General features: G+C 36.0%; 5 protein-coding genes across 11 annotated transcripts in view; 4 read left to right on the top strand and 1 right to left on the bottom strand.

Moving 5' to 3' along the window:
* LOC107617518 (molybdenum cofactor sulfurase) lies at positions 1,355-4,105 on the top strand. Its single transcript, XM_016319288.2, has one exon. It carries the CDS (start codon positions 1,707-1,709, stop codon positions 3,669-3,671), a length of 1,965 nt encoding a protein of 654 aa, XP_016174774.1. The 5' UTR covers positions 1,355-1,706; the 3' UTR covers positions 3,672-4,105.
* LOC107617519 (transcription factor TCP19) lies at positions 6,649-8,457 on the top strand. Of its 3 annotated transcripts, none has more exons than XM_016319289.2 (3): positions 6,649-6,867; positions 6,990-7,045; positions 7,180-8,457. In XM_016319289.2, the coding sequence occupies exon 3, from the start codon at positions 7,181-7,183 to the stop codon at positions 8,318-8,320; it is 1,140 nt and encodes a 379-aa protein (XP_016174775.1). In that variant the 5' UTR covers positions 6,649-6,867; positions 6,990-7,045; position 7,180; the 3' UTR covers positions 8,321-8,457. The 3 variants fall into 3 exon arrangements, with proteins under 3 accessions (XP_016174775.1, XP_020966918.1, XP_020966919.1); XM_021111259.1 differs by having other exon boundaries at positions 6,969-7,045; XM_021111260.1 differs by lacking the exon at positions 6,649-6,867 and having other exon boundaries at positions 6,874-7,045; positions 7,180-8,019; positions 8,050-8,457.
* On the top strand, positions 11,033-12,609 carry LOC107617520 (peroxidase 66). The gene is made up of 3 exons (XM_016319291.2): positions 11,033-11,428; positions 11,522-11,710; positions 11,851-12,609. Exons 1-3 carry the CDS (start codon positions 11,120-11,122, stop codon positions 12,412-12,414), a joined length of 1,062 nt encoding a protein of 353 aa, XP_016174777.1. The 5' UTR covers positions 11,033-11,119; the 3' UTR covers positions 12,415-12,609.
* LOC107617521 lies at positions 12,616-14,561 on the bottom strand. Of its 2 annotated transcripts, none has more exons than XM_016319293.2 (4): positions 14,399-14,561; positions 13,517-13,764; positions 13,068-13,290; positions 12,616-12,919 (listed from the first exon to the last, which is right to left on the bottom strand). In XM_016319293.2, the coding sequence occupies exons 1-4, from the start codon at positions 14,519-14,521 to the stop codon at positions 12,797-12,799; spliced, it is 717 nt and encodes a 238-aa protein (XP_016174779.1). In that variant the 5' UTR covers positions 14,522-14,561; the 3' UTR covers positions 12,616-12,796. The 2 variants fall into 2 exon arrangements, with proteins under 2 accessions (XP_016174779.1, XP_020966917.1); XM_021111258.1 differs by having other exon boundaries at positions 12,655-12,993.
* Positions 14,915-15,809, top strand: part of LOC107619674 (MADS-box protein AGL42-like) — a 4,831-nt gene continuing 3,936 nt past the window's right edge. For 2 of the 4 annotated variants that reach the window (XM_021111255.1, XM_021111257.1), the window contains exons 1-2: positions 14,915-15,097; positions 15,433-15,636. In XM_021111255.1, the coding sequence (XP_020966914.1) occupies positions 15,024-15,097; positions 15,433-15,636 (278 nt within the window). In that variant the 5' untranslated portion in view covers positions 14,915-15,023. Of the gene's footprint in view, positions 15,208-15,432; positions 15,637-15,809 lie in introns of all 4 variants that reach the window. The other 2 variants (XM_021111256.1, XM_016321970.2) reach the window with 2 other exon arrangements.

The following is a 15,809-nucleotide window of genomic DNA, read 5'->3' as shown; positions in this document are numbered from 1 at the left end:
ATTGATATATATATATATATATATTAAAACAAATTTTGTCCAAAACAAAAAATGAAATTCAAACCTAAAAGAAGGAAGCCCAGAATCTATAATTGCCAATTGGGCATGCACTTTTTTCCCTGGGTTCCCCTCCCCACACGTTTTTCCTAACCATTATTTGCATTGAGCTATTGCTTGCAGCTTTGCTTTTTCATCATCAATCAATTGTAGTTACTTTAATGACGGTCAATGTTCACTTTGTTCTTTTTCCAATAAAGTACCCTCCTCATCATAAGCATGCCTCACATTTATATTGGTCGTTGAGCCCTTTGTCCTCACATACTTAGCTTCACCTCAACAAATCAAATCATATAGTAATACAACCTTTCATACTCACCAAATTATTGGAAATTATTTTATATTGTAATGGTCAAGTTCAACTTAAGAAAACATTAGTTTATAAAATGTAGTAGTAATCACCACGATCCACAATCATGGAACTTTTATATATTATATATTCATTCTTTTTTATTGATCAACACTTAAGCATTAAGCAAAGGTTGGAGTGACTCCGCAAATATTGAGAAGAATTCTAAATTAAAGAGGCTTTTCTAACGATATTGCCGCCTCAAATGACGACCATTCTGTCCTCCACTCAGCTCTTGCCTTTAACTACTTGGCTCCACCACCACCCCCTTCCAAACCTACAATTTTATCGTGTTTAATCTGTCATTAGACCGAAAATCATAGCTAATAAACTTGTTGCAGCCTTTTGAAATGTTTCTGCCTTTCTAACTTAAAGAATTACTTTGGTGACTTTGGAGATATAGTAATTAACATTATACTATATAAAATCTTGTTCACTTTCTAAGTAAACCTTATAGTTTATGTAAATAACTAAATATTAGTATTCACTTTCAAACAGTGGAGCTAAGTTTTTCTCCACTTTTTAATTTAGATGTGGTTGGGGAACGGTGTAGGACGCAGTTATGAAGTGTATAGGTGTTTTACGTAACTGTGGTATTAAAAACAAAAATCGGATCGTCCGATTTTTAGGAACACAAATCCGATCTTTCGATTTGTGTACCCCAAATTTTTTAATGTTTTAAACACAAATCGAAAGTTCCGATTACCTTTCTCAAAATTTAAATTTTCTCTTCTACACTAATTAGACTGTCCGATTAGTAGGCTTAATTTTTTTTACAAATTCTTCATCCTTTGTTTAAAAAAAAAACTGTACTACATTCATGTCTAACACTCACATCCTCCACGACAACGCAGAAAACACATGCTTCTCATATAAAAAAAAAGAGCCGTTCTTCTTTCTTTGTTTCTTTAATTAACTTACTAAGAAATCTCCCAAAGAAACCATCACACTGTTCAGTATTCACCCCAATTAGACGGCATAGATTTGATTGATTGGGAAGTGTGGGACACACAATATTAAAACATGTCAACTTGGCAAACTATGAAAAGACACAGTCTAAGTTGTACTGCTGACCCTGTCATTGTGTTCATACTTCATACATCATCACCCTTTCACCCCTCACATTAACACACATAATTATAAAACCATCATACACACACATTATGAAATTTATCCATGACTATGTTACTTATAGAGAGAGCATCAATATATTCAATAATGCAGCAGAGTTGTCAACAAATTCCTATATATAAACAAGAGTTGTTTGTGAAGTGCGGAGAAGGAAGAAAAACACCAGAACATGCCTTCACTTGGCAAAAATGAGATCTCACAAACATGCCCTCATGGCTATGGATGTTGTCCTACCTCATTGTTCAACTCATCATCACCATCACCACTGCCATCTCAAAAGATAACAACATCAACAACAGCAACAAGCAAACCGAGAAACAGCTCTTCAGAGTGCCGCCACAGTTTTGCAGCAACAACAACATCTTCCATCTTTCCAAACACAAAGTTCACTAACCATGAGTCTCTTCCATCTCTGCAAGAATCATTAGGTGAATTCAACAGAGTTTACCCTCAATACTCAGAGACTGAGATAGTTGATCGTGTGAGAGCCAAGGAATACTACCATCTCTCTTTTTCCAACCACACTTGCCTTGATTACATTGGTATTGGCCTTTTCTCATATTACCAACGCCAACAACACCATGATGCTTCAAGAACCCAAGTTGCATCTTCTTCAACTCCTCAATCTCCACCCCAATATTCAGATATTCCCTTCTTTAGCATATCTTACAAGACTGGGAATCTGAAGACTCTATTGCTTCATGGAGGGAAGGAGTCAGAATTTGAGTCAGCAATGAGGAGGAGAATGATGAGGTTCCTTAACATTTCTGAGAATGATTACTTCATGGTTTTCACAGCAAACAGAACATCAGCTTTCAAGCTTGTGGCAGAATCATACCCTTTCCAATCAAGAAAGAAGCTTTTGACAGTTTATGACTATGAGAGTGAGGCAGTGGAAGCAATGATTAGTTGCTCAGAGAAGAGAGGAGCCACAGCTATGTCAGCAGAGTTCTCATGGCCAAGGCTCAGAATTCAATCAGAGAAACTGAGGAAGATGATTGTTAGCAAGAGGAAGAAAAAAGGAAGAGGGCTCTTTGTGTTCCCACTTCATTCAAGAGTAACAGGAGCAAGGTATCCTTATCTGTGGATGAGCATAGCACAAGAGAATGGATGGCATGTTTTGATTGATGCATGTGCCTTAGGGCCAAAGGACATGGATAGCTTTGGCCTCTCTCTCTTTAGGCCAGACTTTCTTGTTTGTTCTTTCTACAAGGTCTTTGGAGACAATCCAACTGGCTATGGTTGTCTTTTTGTCAAGAAATCTGCTATTTCTATTCTTGAACCTTCCACTTGTGCTGGAATTGTGAACCTTGTACCGGAAAGGAGGTTACTTCAGCAGCTATCAGAAGATTCTTCAGTTGAACAAAAACCAACATCTATCTTACAAGATCAAGAGTTATCTTCTTTGACTTCCTTCTCTGGTAGGATAGAAACCACACAATCTACAAAAGTTGAAGCAGAAGAATCATCGGAGCTTCAGATAACAGAGGTACCTATAGAAGTAAAAGCTCATGAAGAAGCAGTTGAGATACTTGAGAATAAGAATGTTAGAGAGAGCTTTAAAATTGAATGCAGGTGTTTGGATCAGGTGGATTCTTTAGGATTGGTTCTAATCACTAACAGGACAAGGTACCTGATAAATTGGTTGGTAAACTCAATGTTGAAGCTTAAGCACCCCAACACACAAGGAGGGGTTCCCCTGGTAAAGATTTATGGCCCAAAGATAAAATTTGATAGGGGACCTGCTTTGGCTTTCAATGTGTTTGATTGGAAAGGTGAAAAGATTGAGCCAGTCCTTGTGCAAAAGCTTGCTGATAGAAGCAATATATCTCTGAGCTATGGATTCCTTCATCATATCTGGTTTGCAGATAAATATGCAGAAGAGAAGGGAAGAGTACTACAGACCAAAGAAGGAAGAAGCCAAGGAGTGAATGCTTCCAACAAGAAGAAAGACAGAGACAACAACTTAGGAGTAACTGTGGTTACTGCTGCATTGAGCTTCTTGGCTAATTTTGAAGACATGTACAAACTCTGGGCTTTTGTTGCTAAGTTCCTTGATGCAGATTTTGTGGAGAAGGAGAGATGGAGATACACATCTCTCAATCAGAAAACCGTTCAAGTTCTAATTCCATAAACTTCATGTGTTTTCTTTCCCTTCTGGATTTTGGATCAAATAAGATTTCATGTTTTTATTCAAACCCAAAAGCTTTAAAGTCAATACTCTGTTGATGTTGATATTCTCCAAAGAATCAATGGTGATACAAGACAAAAGAATCAAATCAGGAAGTTTGAAAGGACAAGGAACAGAAACAAAGTAATGTCTTTCGATGTGTTTGTGTAATACACGTCCCTTTGAAAGGTATGAATATTATAGTAATATTAATGTAAAATAATTTCCAAGTATTTTTGGTTTGAACTTTCAACTGTTGATGACCACATTGCAAGAGCTAAGAATCCAAATATAAGAATATATGCTTAGCACGTCGTTATATTAAATCTGTGTTCATTTCAAAGGTCACAACAGGAACAAAATTCTAGATAGTATTATATTACGAAGTAGTTATGATTTATGAATGACTTTTAATATCTTATCTTTATTTATTTATTTCCAGTAGTCTTGGATTCACATTTCCATGCATTATTCAGAAATATCAATGACGGCTAACAATTTTTTTTCCAAGCAAGTCTTTTTAAATTTTCTACGACTCATGATGTGCTATCCACGAAAAAAGGTCTGCAACATTAGTGTATTATATTTTCTCTTGCGTACACAGTTATGAACTCATGATAGTTGATTTTATTATAATCATAATCATGATATACACACCTAAACTTTATAATTCTTCCAAGAAAAATACGACTTGTGGAAAAAGACGAGCCAAATTAGCATCTAGTAGCTAATGATTCCAAGTTCCTAACTACATATTATTATTTGATTTAAACTCCAATTTTCATGTCTCCAATAGTCACAGGCAACTTCCATTCGATAGAAATAATTTTAAAGAGCAAGTCTAAGAGGCAAACATTTTTGTTAAAATTTGGTCATAACTTAATCATCAAATAAAAAGTGAATAATTTTACATTATTAGATGAAATTTTACACCATTAAAAATATTAATAATAACTAATTGATAGTTACAATTCACAAAATTTACTAGTCCCTGTCACTTTTCAACTTAAAATTATAAAAGATTGCAATAGCATTACTATTTTTTTTAATGGACCTCTCGTGTATATAATTCCAAATCCATGTTCTTAGCTAGTAAGCCAACACATATAATCATACATACTATATGCATAATGAATTTGGGTTGGTGAAGTAGCCCGCTCATTTGTTCACTTAAATAAAAATATCGAGAATTCGAATTTCGCCTTCTATATGCAACAACTTATTAGTCAACAATAAACTCTTAGATAGCGAATGGGTATTTATCAATGAGTATTTTGACTTTTAGACAATGACTCATTCACTATACTTTTGGATGTGATGATAACTTCTATTCTGAATTTCTGATCTATCACAATTACCATCTCATCTAATAATAATGGTAGAATGATTGTTAAAATAAAATAATATTAAAATTAACATCAAATTGGTCGAAGAAATTAACTCAACAAAACATATACCTCATTAGGTTATTATTCATTAGTAAGAAAATATTACGTAATATAATAGAAGAGATAGCAAGGACTCTAAAACACAACTTGGGTTTATGTATCAACATACAAGCTAATCATGCAAGATGTAATGAGGAGATATTTACAATAATTAGCTACACAACAAATAATACTGGTATTAGAATAATTTGCATTGTTTCTTCTTATATAACTAACAGTCATAGCATAGTATTAGTAGGTACAATAAGATTTTTTTTTTTTAAGAACACCGTACCACGGCATTGAAAAATAAATAAATAAAGAAAAAGAGAATTGTATTGTGAACTTCTGTTTTTTTTTTCCTTTAAACACAAAGCAGCTCTTCAACAACCATGTTGTAAAATTTATGAAAATCAGTGATTTCTTTTTTAATTTATATAGTAACTGTCTCCTTCGTTTGTAAGTTTTTTGACAATTTAAAGACAGAATGATAATAAGTCTGGTAAAATTGTGAAAGAATAGGAAAAAAAAGATGAAAAAATTTTATTGATTGTTGATTGATTTGAATTGAATTGCATTGAAGTGTAAATTATGAAGATAAAACAAAATATATATAGAGCTTTGTCATATGAAAGATAAAATCAAATAAAGATAAGATAAGAACAACTAAAGATAAGATAAAGAAAAGATAAGATAAAATAATAAAGACTAAAATTGTAATTGAATTTATGTATTCTGTTGGGCTGAATTTGTGGGACACGGGACTTTTTTATTGTTGTCATGGGCTAAGGTGGAAGAATAGTTTAATAAAGTTTTTCTTTTAAATTATTAGTCAAAATAACATATTAAATAAACACTTTCAGCAGAAACTTTAAGTAATTAAAATAATAAAGAACAAAAATTGAGCGAATTAAATATAAAATCGTAACATAATTGGTATCATAAAATCATGTGATCTAATAAGATGTTAGGTAGTAATATAAAAAATTTAAAAATTAAATTAAGATTTTAGTTATTTTGGAAATAATAAATTATATTTGACTAGTATTTTGAAAAAAAGAAAAAGATTAATTTTAAGATAAAAAAAAATCTTCTTAAGATCATGAACATTAATTACTCGAATATTCATATATTCAATTTGTTTTTTTATAAAAAAAAATCATTGAAAGTAAGAAAGTCTTGACTCTCATCCTATCTCATTATCCTTCAAAAAATATTTATAATTCTGTTTCTAGTTTCTACTGCATGTTAAGCATCCAATAAAATAGGAAATATTCTCTGTACCCAAACCATATGATTAAATTTTTTGTACACTACCCATAAAATGAACTTAAGTATAGATGTTATAAACTTATATTACACAATTAAAAAAAAAAAAAGAAGTGAGAGATATGATTTATATATTTAACCTTATTCTTAATCTTAGGTGTTAGTTCATTTTTGAATGGAAAAATGAGTATCTAAAATATGCACGCGCACAAAAGTATATTGGCAAATTGGCAAATTGTTACAAATGGCCAGCAAGGGCCACAGGGAAAGTGGATACGCAGTAAATCTAAGTTCACTACGTGGCACAATGTAGAGGCTCAGATCATAAGTAGAGAAATTTCAGCCGTTGATTGTAATTGACTGTGGAAATAAATACAAGCTAACCGAGTATGAGGGACCCTCACTAGTCACTACCATTCGGATAAGTGGGGTTCTCAACTTCTCATCCGTTGCTATTCGCTAGGGTTTGTTTTTTCTCTCTCTGTTCCCTGTTGTCCCCAATTTCATTATTTTAATTATTTTTTAATTATACCTCAGAAAAGTCTCTCTTCTAATTTTCAATCAGTCTTTGTAAATCCTTTTGCAGTGCCAGAAAGCTTCAAACCGCAGTCAACGTATCAAAGAAGAAGAAGAAGAAGAAGAGTACGTCCTCATAACGTGTTTCGATTTCACTCTGCCTAAAGTGTTTGTAAATTAGTAATGTTTTTCGATCGAAATTTCTGGGTTCTCGAATTATTGACTTTGATTTTCTTTTTTCGTTATTTTTTTTCACTCAGGATGGAAGCGAATCATGGCGGTTTCAGCGAAGAACCGAACGACACTCAAAGCGCCGACGTATCACCCTCTGAGACAACGCCAATAGCGAAAGCGCCGGAACCTAGGTTCCCGGAGCCGGTACCTCCGTCTCCGGTGGCGGTGCCTATGAAGGAGGAGCTCGCGGACTCCGAGAAGAGCCTTGAGGAGCGTCTCCAGGTGGCGATTGTTCCCACGCCGGTGGCAAGGAGGCCGTCGAAGGACCGCCACACGAAGGTAGAGGGGCGCGGCCGGAGAATCCGGATGCCGGCGACGTGCGCCGCCAGGATCTTCCAGCTGACACGGGAGTTAGGCCACAAGTCCGACGGGGAAACAATACGGTGGCTGCTGGAACAGGCTGAGCCGGCCATCATCGAGGCCACCGGTACAGGAACGATCCCGGCGATCGCGGTTTCGGTGGGCGGCACACTCAAGATCCCAACGACGTCGACGGCGACGCCACAAGGCGAAGAAGAGGCGTCGAGAAAACGAAGAAGAAGGGCATCGAACAGCGAGTTCATTGATGTGAATGAAGAACAATCCTCAGTGTCTTCGGGTCTCGCACCAATCACACAAACCGCATACGGCGGTAGTTCTAGTGGTGGTGGACTCGTTCCAATGTGGACTATTGGTGGCGGTGGTGGTGGTTCTAATGGTCCTTTTTTCATGTTCCCAAATGCTGCTGCTACTTCTTCCGGGGATGGTGTTGCGAACCATCCTCATTATTGGGCTTTTCCAGCGAATGCGGCGCCGTATTTCAACGTTCAAGCTCGGCCTATTTCGGGGTTTGTTGCGGCTGAGCAATTAGGCCATGTGGTAGTGCAGCAGCAGCAGCCGCAGCCGCCGCCGCCGCCGCCGCCGCCGCCTAGTTGTTGTTCTTCTAATGGCTCTGCTAACTCTTGTTCTACTCTGGCTCCTAGTTTGAGCTCTGGAACCAGTGCTACTAATAATGGCTCTACTTCTACTTCTAGTGCTGCCACTCAGATGCTTAGGGATTTCTCTTTGGAGATTTACGACAAGAAAGAGTTGCAATTCTTGGCTTGCTCTTCCTCTTCTTCTGCCGTTGCTGAAGCTAAGTTGGAACAACCACCACCTCACACTCACAGTTCTAAGCCTTCAAACTGAAGAGAATAGAGGCCTTTTTGTTTTTAAGGTTTTTTAGGAAGAAAATGGACAGGGGCAGTTTTGTGCAACCTGGGTTTTTGTTTGTTTTGGTTAATGGAACACTGTTCAAAATTCAAGCTTTTATTTTGCAATTTGCATTCGATTTCATCCCTTTCATTTGTTGCTCTTGTTATTGGGAAGCACGAGGAGTGAGAAAATAAATGATCCGAAAGTGGGGGTCCACTTTGCACGTGCGTGGTGTCTTATCCAGTAACTCGTGAGTTTGTGTGTGAGGTTCCCACCCATAAATTAATCGTTGCCTAAGCAGTAAGCATTTTAAGGTGCACTGTACTGTTACACGGGAATGGGATCATTAGTATTGGAGTTAGAATTAGAGTAATCGCCAAATAATTTTGTAAAATCTCCCACTGCCATAGCGGATTAGCGGATTAGCGGCATCAAGGCTAACTTGTGACTTGTCACGTGAGGTTGTATCCGCACGTGTTGTTTGGGTGGGAAAAGAGAGATGGTCCGTGGAGAATTGTGAGTGGTTCAAGTTGGGCCACGGTAGATTTACTCATGTGATTGCTGAGCTTTAGGCACGTGTCCCTATGATCTTATGGGGCCCACTTCTTCGTGGAACCAGCCTGGCCCTCTCTAAAACGTGTCAATTTCTCCCCATAACCTTCTTGCCTGGTCCACACGTGGACCCCTTGCTTCCCTACGTTCTATAATGCATCTCCTACCCCTACAATTAGAGAAATAGATTGTCTTCAATGTTCATAATGTTAGGGGTTTGGGTGGAATAAAATTATATTTGGTTAAAAAATTCATCTGCTAAGAAGTAAGAACTATAAGTATTCCATTTATGGGCCAAAATAGGGGTGTCAATGCGGGGCGGGGATGCCTCTGTTCTCCATCTTCACTCTCAAATTTGTTTTTCATTTTTGTCTTTATTTTTTGTCGTGGGAGAATATTATTTCTCATCTTTATTTTTCACGGGATTCTATTTTTTGTAGGGACTCCAATTTCCATCTACATAATAGTTTTAACTAATTATTAATTTCCATATGAATAGAATTGTAAGTATTTATCTTATACAAAAACTGTAAAATTTTATACATAAAGTCTAAATGACACAATAGTGACTTCTTTTAAAATCACGCAATGGAGGACGTAATGATGAGCCAAAGAACAAAGCAATGGACGAGGTGAGAGACACGGCAAAAAAGAGGAGAATAGATACGACAGTAGATTTACGAAAAGGAACGCCGCAAATAGAAATTACGACGCGGTAAGGGTGATGGCACGGTGAGGTGTAACGATGCAGCGAGAAGGGTGGCGAGGGAGTGGCTGCAGAGAGGTTGGATGGAGTATGAACAGCATTAGTAATCTCTGAATTGAAGAAAGGTTATGCAAATAAAAATTAGGAGTTTTGGATTTCTATATATATGTGTGAGAGAGAAATGACTAAAAAACATATATGAGAAATAAACTATTAAAGATAATTCAAAAAATTCATAAATTTCGGAGAATAGCGGAGACGGGGTGGAGATCTCTGCTCGGGTCCCGCGCCTGCTTCTGGAAAATTTTGTCCCCTATTTTCATCTCCGCAAAAAAAAATTTTCACAATCAAATCTCCATTCAGAGTAGTCCCTACAAAAATTCTCGTGTCTCGAAAAATTTTGCCATCCCTAAACCAAAATAGCCTGCTACACTAGACAGCATCTCATACGTTGTCCCAAAAGAAACGCAGTGTATAATCACTCTTTTACTTTTCTTGTCATCATTGGATCACCATTTTTTTTGGTCATGGGATCGCAACTTATAACTCTCGTTTGTATTTGTACATTGTGGGCTGGACTACAGGACTTTTTGTGGCAGGGATGGACTCAAACCACGAAAAAGTTTTTACACTCGGGGCCACTAGATCATAGAGCTATCATGCCGTATGGCAAAAAAAATAAAAAATAGAGCTATCATGCCCCAAAAAAGAAGAACGTATCAAAGCGTTATACGACGCAAAAGATAAAAATACGAACAAGCATGATGTTACCAGTGCTCCATTTTCATTTGGACAATTCTATAATGAAAAAAAAAGTTGTGCAGAGATAATAAGGAGAAGTGTATGATTTATTTTAAAAAACTAATAAAAATAAAATTACATATTCCTTTACATAAGTATCTAACTATCTATTAAAGAAAGCTTCATCTCTTTATTATTTTTTCTCTTCATCGTAACACTCATAGCTTTCTTCCAATTGTCCCATGCAATATAAGAGATTGTTCTAGTGAAAAGAGATGAGATACTCATGTTTTGGTAAATTAAAAACACGTTTGAACAATATTCCCTTTGATTAATTTTTTGATCACCCGAAAATTAGATGAATAGAAGCTTCCCCACCTCAAATAAAAGAGGCACAATACGGTTAGTACAGAATCTCATTGTACTCATTCCTCATCATCTTTACAACGTAACAAAACTAACCTGAAAGGTATACACCAACAGAACAATATTAGGGATGCTCGAAAAAAAAAAAAAAACTTTCTTAAAAGGAACATAAAACCATCACAACAACCACTTTATAATAACAGTTTATTAACATAGCCCTTTGGCAATCAAATATTTGTTGATTACAGAATAACTGATACATTAGTTCTTAAAATAAAAACATGAGTCAAAATTCTGTACTTGAAGGCTAACATTCCAACTTTGAGTGACTTCAAAGTACTAGCATTAATTCTACGTTAAGCATGTGTTCTGCTAAGCTAGAATGCTAGACCCTTCACTTCAATTCTATATATACTCCACATCATTTCATGAAGTTCTCATCCAATCATCAACTTTCAGTTAATCAGTTGTTTAGTTTAGTATCTATTATTATTATCATCATCTCATATTCAATAGATATGGCTCCGGTCCCAGCAAAGTTCATCTTCTTTCCAATCATTTTCTTCCTCTTGAATTCACTTTCATTATCCAAGGCTGAACTCCAAGCAGATTACTATGACCAAACATGTCCACAATTGGAGAAAATCATTGCAGACACTGTTCTCAATGCTTCAAGGCATGACCCCAAAGTCCCAGCTCGTATCTTGAGGATGTTCTTCCATGACTGTTTCATAAGGGTATTATATTATATCTCTCATTCTCTCACTCAAACTCAGATAATGTTCTTCCATTTGTGATTAATATTTTCATGATTCCATTTTCAACTATAGGGATGTGATGCATCAATACTTCTGGACTCAACTCCTACTAACAAAGCAGAGAAAGATGGCCCTCCCAATATCTCGGTTCGATCATTTTATGTGATCGATGATGCTAAGGCCAAGCTTGAGAAGGCTTGCCCACACACAGTTTCCTGTGCTGACATAATTGCCATTGCAGCTAGAGATGTTGTAACCATGGTAACTCCTAAGCCTTCAACCTAATTTGGAAATATGCTAAAATCTTTATATAATTACGTAGTACCTAAGCCTTCAATCTTGATAATTTCACTTGCTATGACCTAAGCCTTCAATCTTGATAATTTCACTTGCTATGACAGTCTGGAGGTCCATATTGGAAGGTACTAAAAGGAAGGAAAGATGGAAAGGTTTCAAAGGCATCTGATACCAGCAACTTACCTGCACCATTCTTCAATGTCAGCCAACTCATTCAAAGCTTTGCTAAGAGAGGTTTAGGAGTGAAAGACATGGTGACTTTATCTGGTGGCCACACCCTAGGCTTCTCACATTGTTCTTCCTTTGTAGCTCGCCTTCGCAATTTTAGTTCAGTGCATGACATTGATCCACGCATGAACACCGAGTTTGCAGTAGGCCTAAGAAAGCAGTGCCCAAAGCCAAACAACAATGGTGATGCAGGGCAGTTCTTGGACTCAACAGCTTCGGTTTTTGATAATGATTATTTCAGACAACTGTTGGCAGGAAAAGGTGTGTTCTCTTCCGACCAATCACTGGTTGATGATTCCAGGACTAGATGGATTGTTGAAGCATTTGCCAGAGACCAGAGTTTGTTCTTCAAAGAGTTTGCAACTTCGATGCTGAAACTTGGAAATGCAAGAGGTTCTGGAGATGGAGAAGTGCGACTTAAGTGCAGGTTCAAGAACTAAGAAAGAGAGATTCGAGATCAATTCTCATCATTTTATTTTATTTTCAATCCTTTGCCACCTCTTTTGATATTTACAGTATTGTCATTATGATCTTGTAACTACCCTTACTCAAATAAATGTGAGTATACATATATTACCTATTGTATGAATGGACCAAAAGAAAATGGAAGAAGAAAACATCCTTCATCTGTGCAAGCATTCTTGAAGTTAATTTTCGTGGAATTTCAAATATGAAAGAATTACCATAAGTTTCCATACATAATGACTTGCCAACATTGAACATCAACATGATACAACATTTTTGTGTGTGGTGAGTTAACCAAAAGAAAGACTATAAGAAAAGAATACACCAGATTAATTGTTACAAGGGAAACCGTTGTGTTTAAGCAAATACTACATCTGACCGAAACACATATTTGACCCCCTTAGTGACATTTCTGGCTTCATGCAATAAGCATTTATCTCCATGAATATGCAGGAGTGCCATCCCTTCAGTAGGAGACACCTTCAAAATTGATATTGTATCAACACCAAAAGCTTGTAACCATATTCAAAATAAGCAGCTGGTAGAAAATCAACCTAAAACTCAAACTTATTTTAGTGAAAACCAAATATTCTCAACTCATTGCACTAAAATAAAATCAGTAATTTACCTCGGCTACAATGCTATTTCTTGAACCATAGAAGACTGTTTCTCCTCCAACTAAAGGATCAACAGAAGAATCTGTGGGGTTGCTGGAATTATTTTTAGACTTTGGCTTAAGGTCACCAGGTCCACCACTTAAATACACTAGCAAAGTATAATGAGTGCGTTTCCCATCTCCAAGATCAACACTTTCATCAATATGTCGACCAAAACGTTGACCAACCTTGTACCTGAAATACAGAAGTGCATGTTCATCAGTGAAGGCATGCATTTAGAGTGTCTATATTTTTTCTAATAACCAAATTTGAAGTCACACGAGTTATCCATTTCATGAAGATGGTATGAATGAAAATACCATGCCCCAAGAAGCAAGAAAAACATCCTCTAGACTAATACAAACATCTATGCTAGCAACATTTGTGTCCAAGCCATAGGAAAACAGTAGAAGACACTAACCGGTAGAATCTAATATTTGGATTAAGGCCTATGGCGACCTTCCCTCGTATTCTTAGGTCAGAAAACAATTTGCTAAGTCCAGAGTCCCAAATTGTATCTGCAAGGACAGGATCATTCACTGAGATTCGATCATTATCTCTATAAGCTTCACCTTTGGTTGGACCCAAACTCCCTTGATGAGCAAAACCAATTGCCTCCGCAGCTTTAACGAATGCCTTCGATTCAGCAGAGGAGAAAAAATTCTGGACCTGAATTCTTAAACCAAAAAAACTATTACAATAAGCATTACAATGAGAGCAATGTAAACAAGCAATGGACACAATTCAAAAAAGATGGCCTAAAACTTATTCTGACACTGTTCAATTTGTTACTTTGAGAACAATGTAAAGCAATACTCAAAATTCTGGACCTGGATTCTTAATTATAGAATTTAGTAATTTACAGCTCTTAGCCCTTCTATACTTAAAAAAACACAGAGATAAACAGTCACAGAGTATAAACGAGGTTCCTCTAAGAATAGTTAATAAGACTCAGTTTAAAATTTCAGCTAAATATGAAGCAATCATCAATAATCCGAAGGTAGTAAAAAGACAAGGGGGTAAACTAAGTATAATATGATGGAAGCTAGCACAAGCCAATAAAGTGGCAAAAGGACTGATTTTTCTTTTCATCCCAATTCTGATATAAGATTGTAGTTGTAGAAGTGATGCATTAAGCATAACCAAGCCAAAATTTGCAACTTTTAACGAAAACAAATCAAGAGAGAAAGTGGGCAAGTGCTAACACATGAATTGGCATTCCCATGATTAATGTTTCATAAAAACCGAATCAAACAAGAGCTGCAAATGAATTAGAAAGAAAGAGAAGGATGGAATTTGTAACCGTGAAGAGATCAAAATCTCGGAAGCGGGTAATCTGAAGATTCTTTTTGGGTTTGATGGGAGGCCAATTTGACGAAGGTTTCTTAGAATCCGTCTCCTTGCTGTCTCCCATTTTTCTCTTCATCGAAGTATCGAACGCCAATGTTTCTGTCTTCTGTCTTCTATCTTTCTATGCTGTCTGTGACTCTGGGCTCATGTGGCCCAAATATTTTTTTGGTCTTGGTTTGGCCCAATTTGTATTTGGTCCTAAGCAGCCCAATAAAACACTCGTCCAACACTACGAAACATGTTTTCACTAATTTATTAAAAAAATAAATATCATTTTAGTATCTAATATTTAAAATATTTTATTTTTTCTTATTTTAATTTTTTAGTCAAAAATACTTTAAATGCTAGAATAAAATTAAATGAAATGACGAGTAAATATTAAAAATAATTTAAAAATATTTGTAAATTAAAAAGTATAAGTTACTTAAAATTGAATAAGCTCCTCTAAAATGCAATATATATTCTTTTGGCAGAATTTGGTGTTACTTTTTTGGGGTACGACAAAAATAGAAAAGGAATAAGGAAACTAAAGTAGTGTTCGTACCCAGAATCCAGAAGGTAAAGGAAGAAAACTAAACATGTGTTTGTGGCTCAAAATTAACAGGAATAAGTTTCCAACGACAGTTGAAGAATCTCCACAAAGCAAGCTAGAGTTAGGGTTTCAGCTCAAATACCTTTCTTTCTTTCATTCTTTCACCCTCACTTCCTCATCTCTTTGATCTACCTTCTGATCTTCTACACAGTACTTACTAGCTAGCTATTGTAAGATCCATTTGGAGTTCGTGGATATATATATATAAAACCTCAACTTTTGTTCATTTTCTTTAATTTGTTTTTTGCTTTAATTGCTTTTCTTTAATAATATAATATATGTTACTTTCTCGTAATAAATATAATATTTTTGTTCCGTACTCATGTATGTTGATCTATGTAGCTATAAATAGCTAGGGCTTGAGAAGAATAATGAAGGGTAATTTGTTGGTGCAGGAGGATCTGGATCGAGATGGTGAGGGGAAAGACTGAGATGAAGAGAATAGAGAATGAATGTAACCGAAAAGTGACGTTTTCAAAGCGCAGAAATGGTCTTTTAAAGAAAGCTCATGAGTTATCTGTTCTCTGTGATGCACAAGTTGGTGTCATAATATTCTCCCAAAAGGGAACCTTATTTGAGTTCTCATCAACTTCTTCTCAGTAATTCTTCATCCTTCAACCTATTTTACTTTAATTTTCCTTACTCTCAATTCTCATATGGACTCATCATACAACTGTATCTGTACTTTAATTTCTGTAATTATTAATTAATCGCTCTTATCTACTTCTATTGTTTTTTTTTTTTTTTTACTAAAGATAGGTGACTCGAACCC

This window comes from Arachis ipaensis, chromosome B09, assembly GCF_000816755.2.
Source record: "Arachis ipaensis cultivar K30076 chromosome B09, Araip1.1, whole genome shotgun sequence".
NCBI lineage: Eukaryota > Viridiplantae > Streptophyta > Magnoliopsida > Fabales > Fabaceae > Arachis > Arachis ipaensis.
This window is presented reverse-complemented; position numbering and strand designations above follow the sequence as displayed.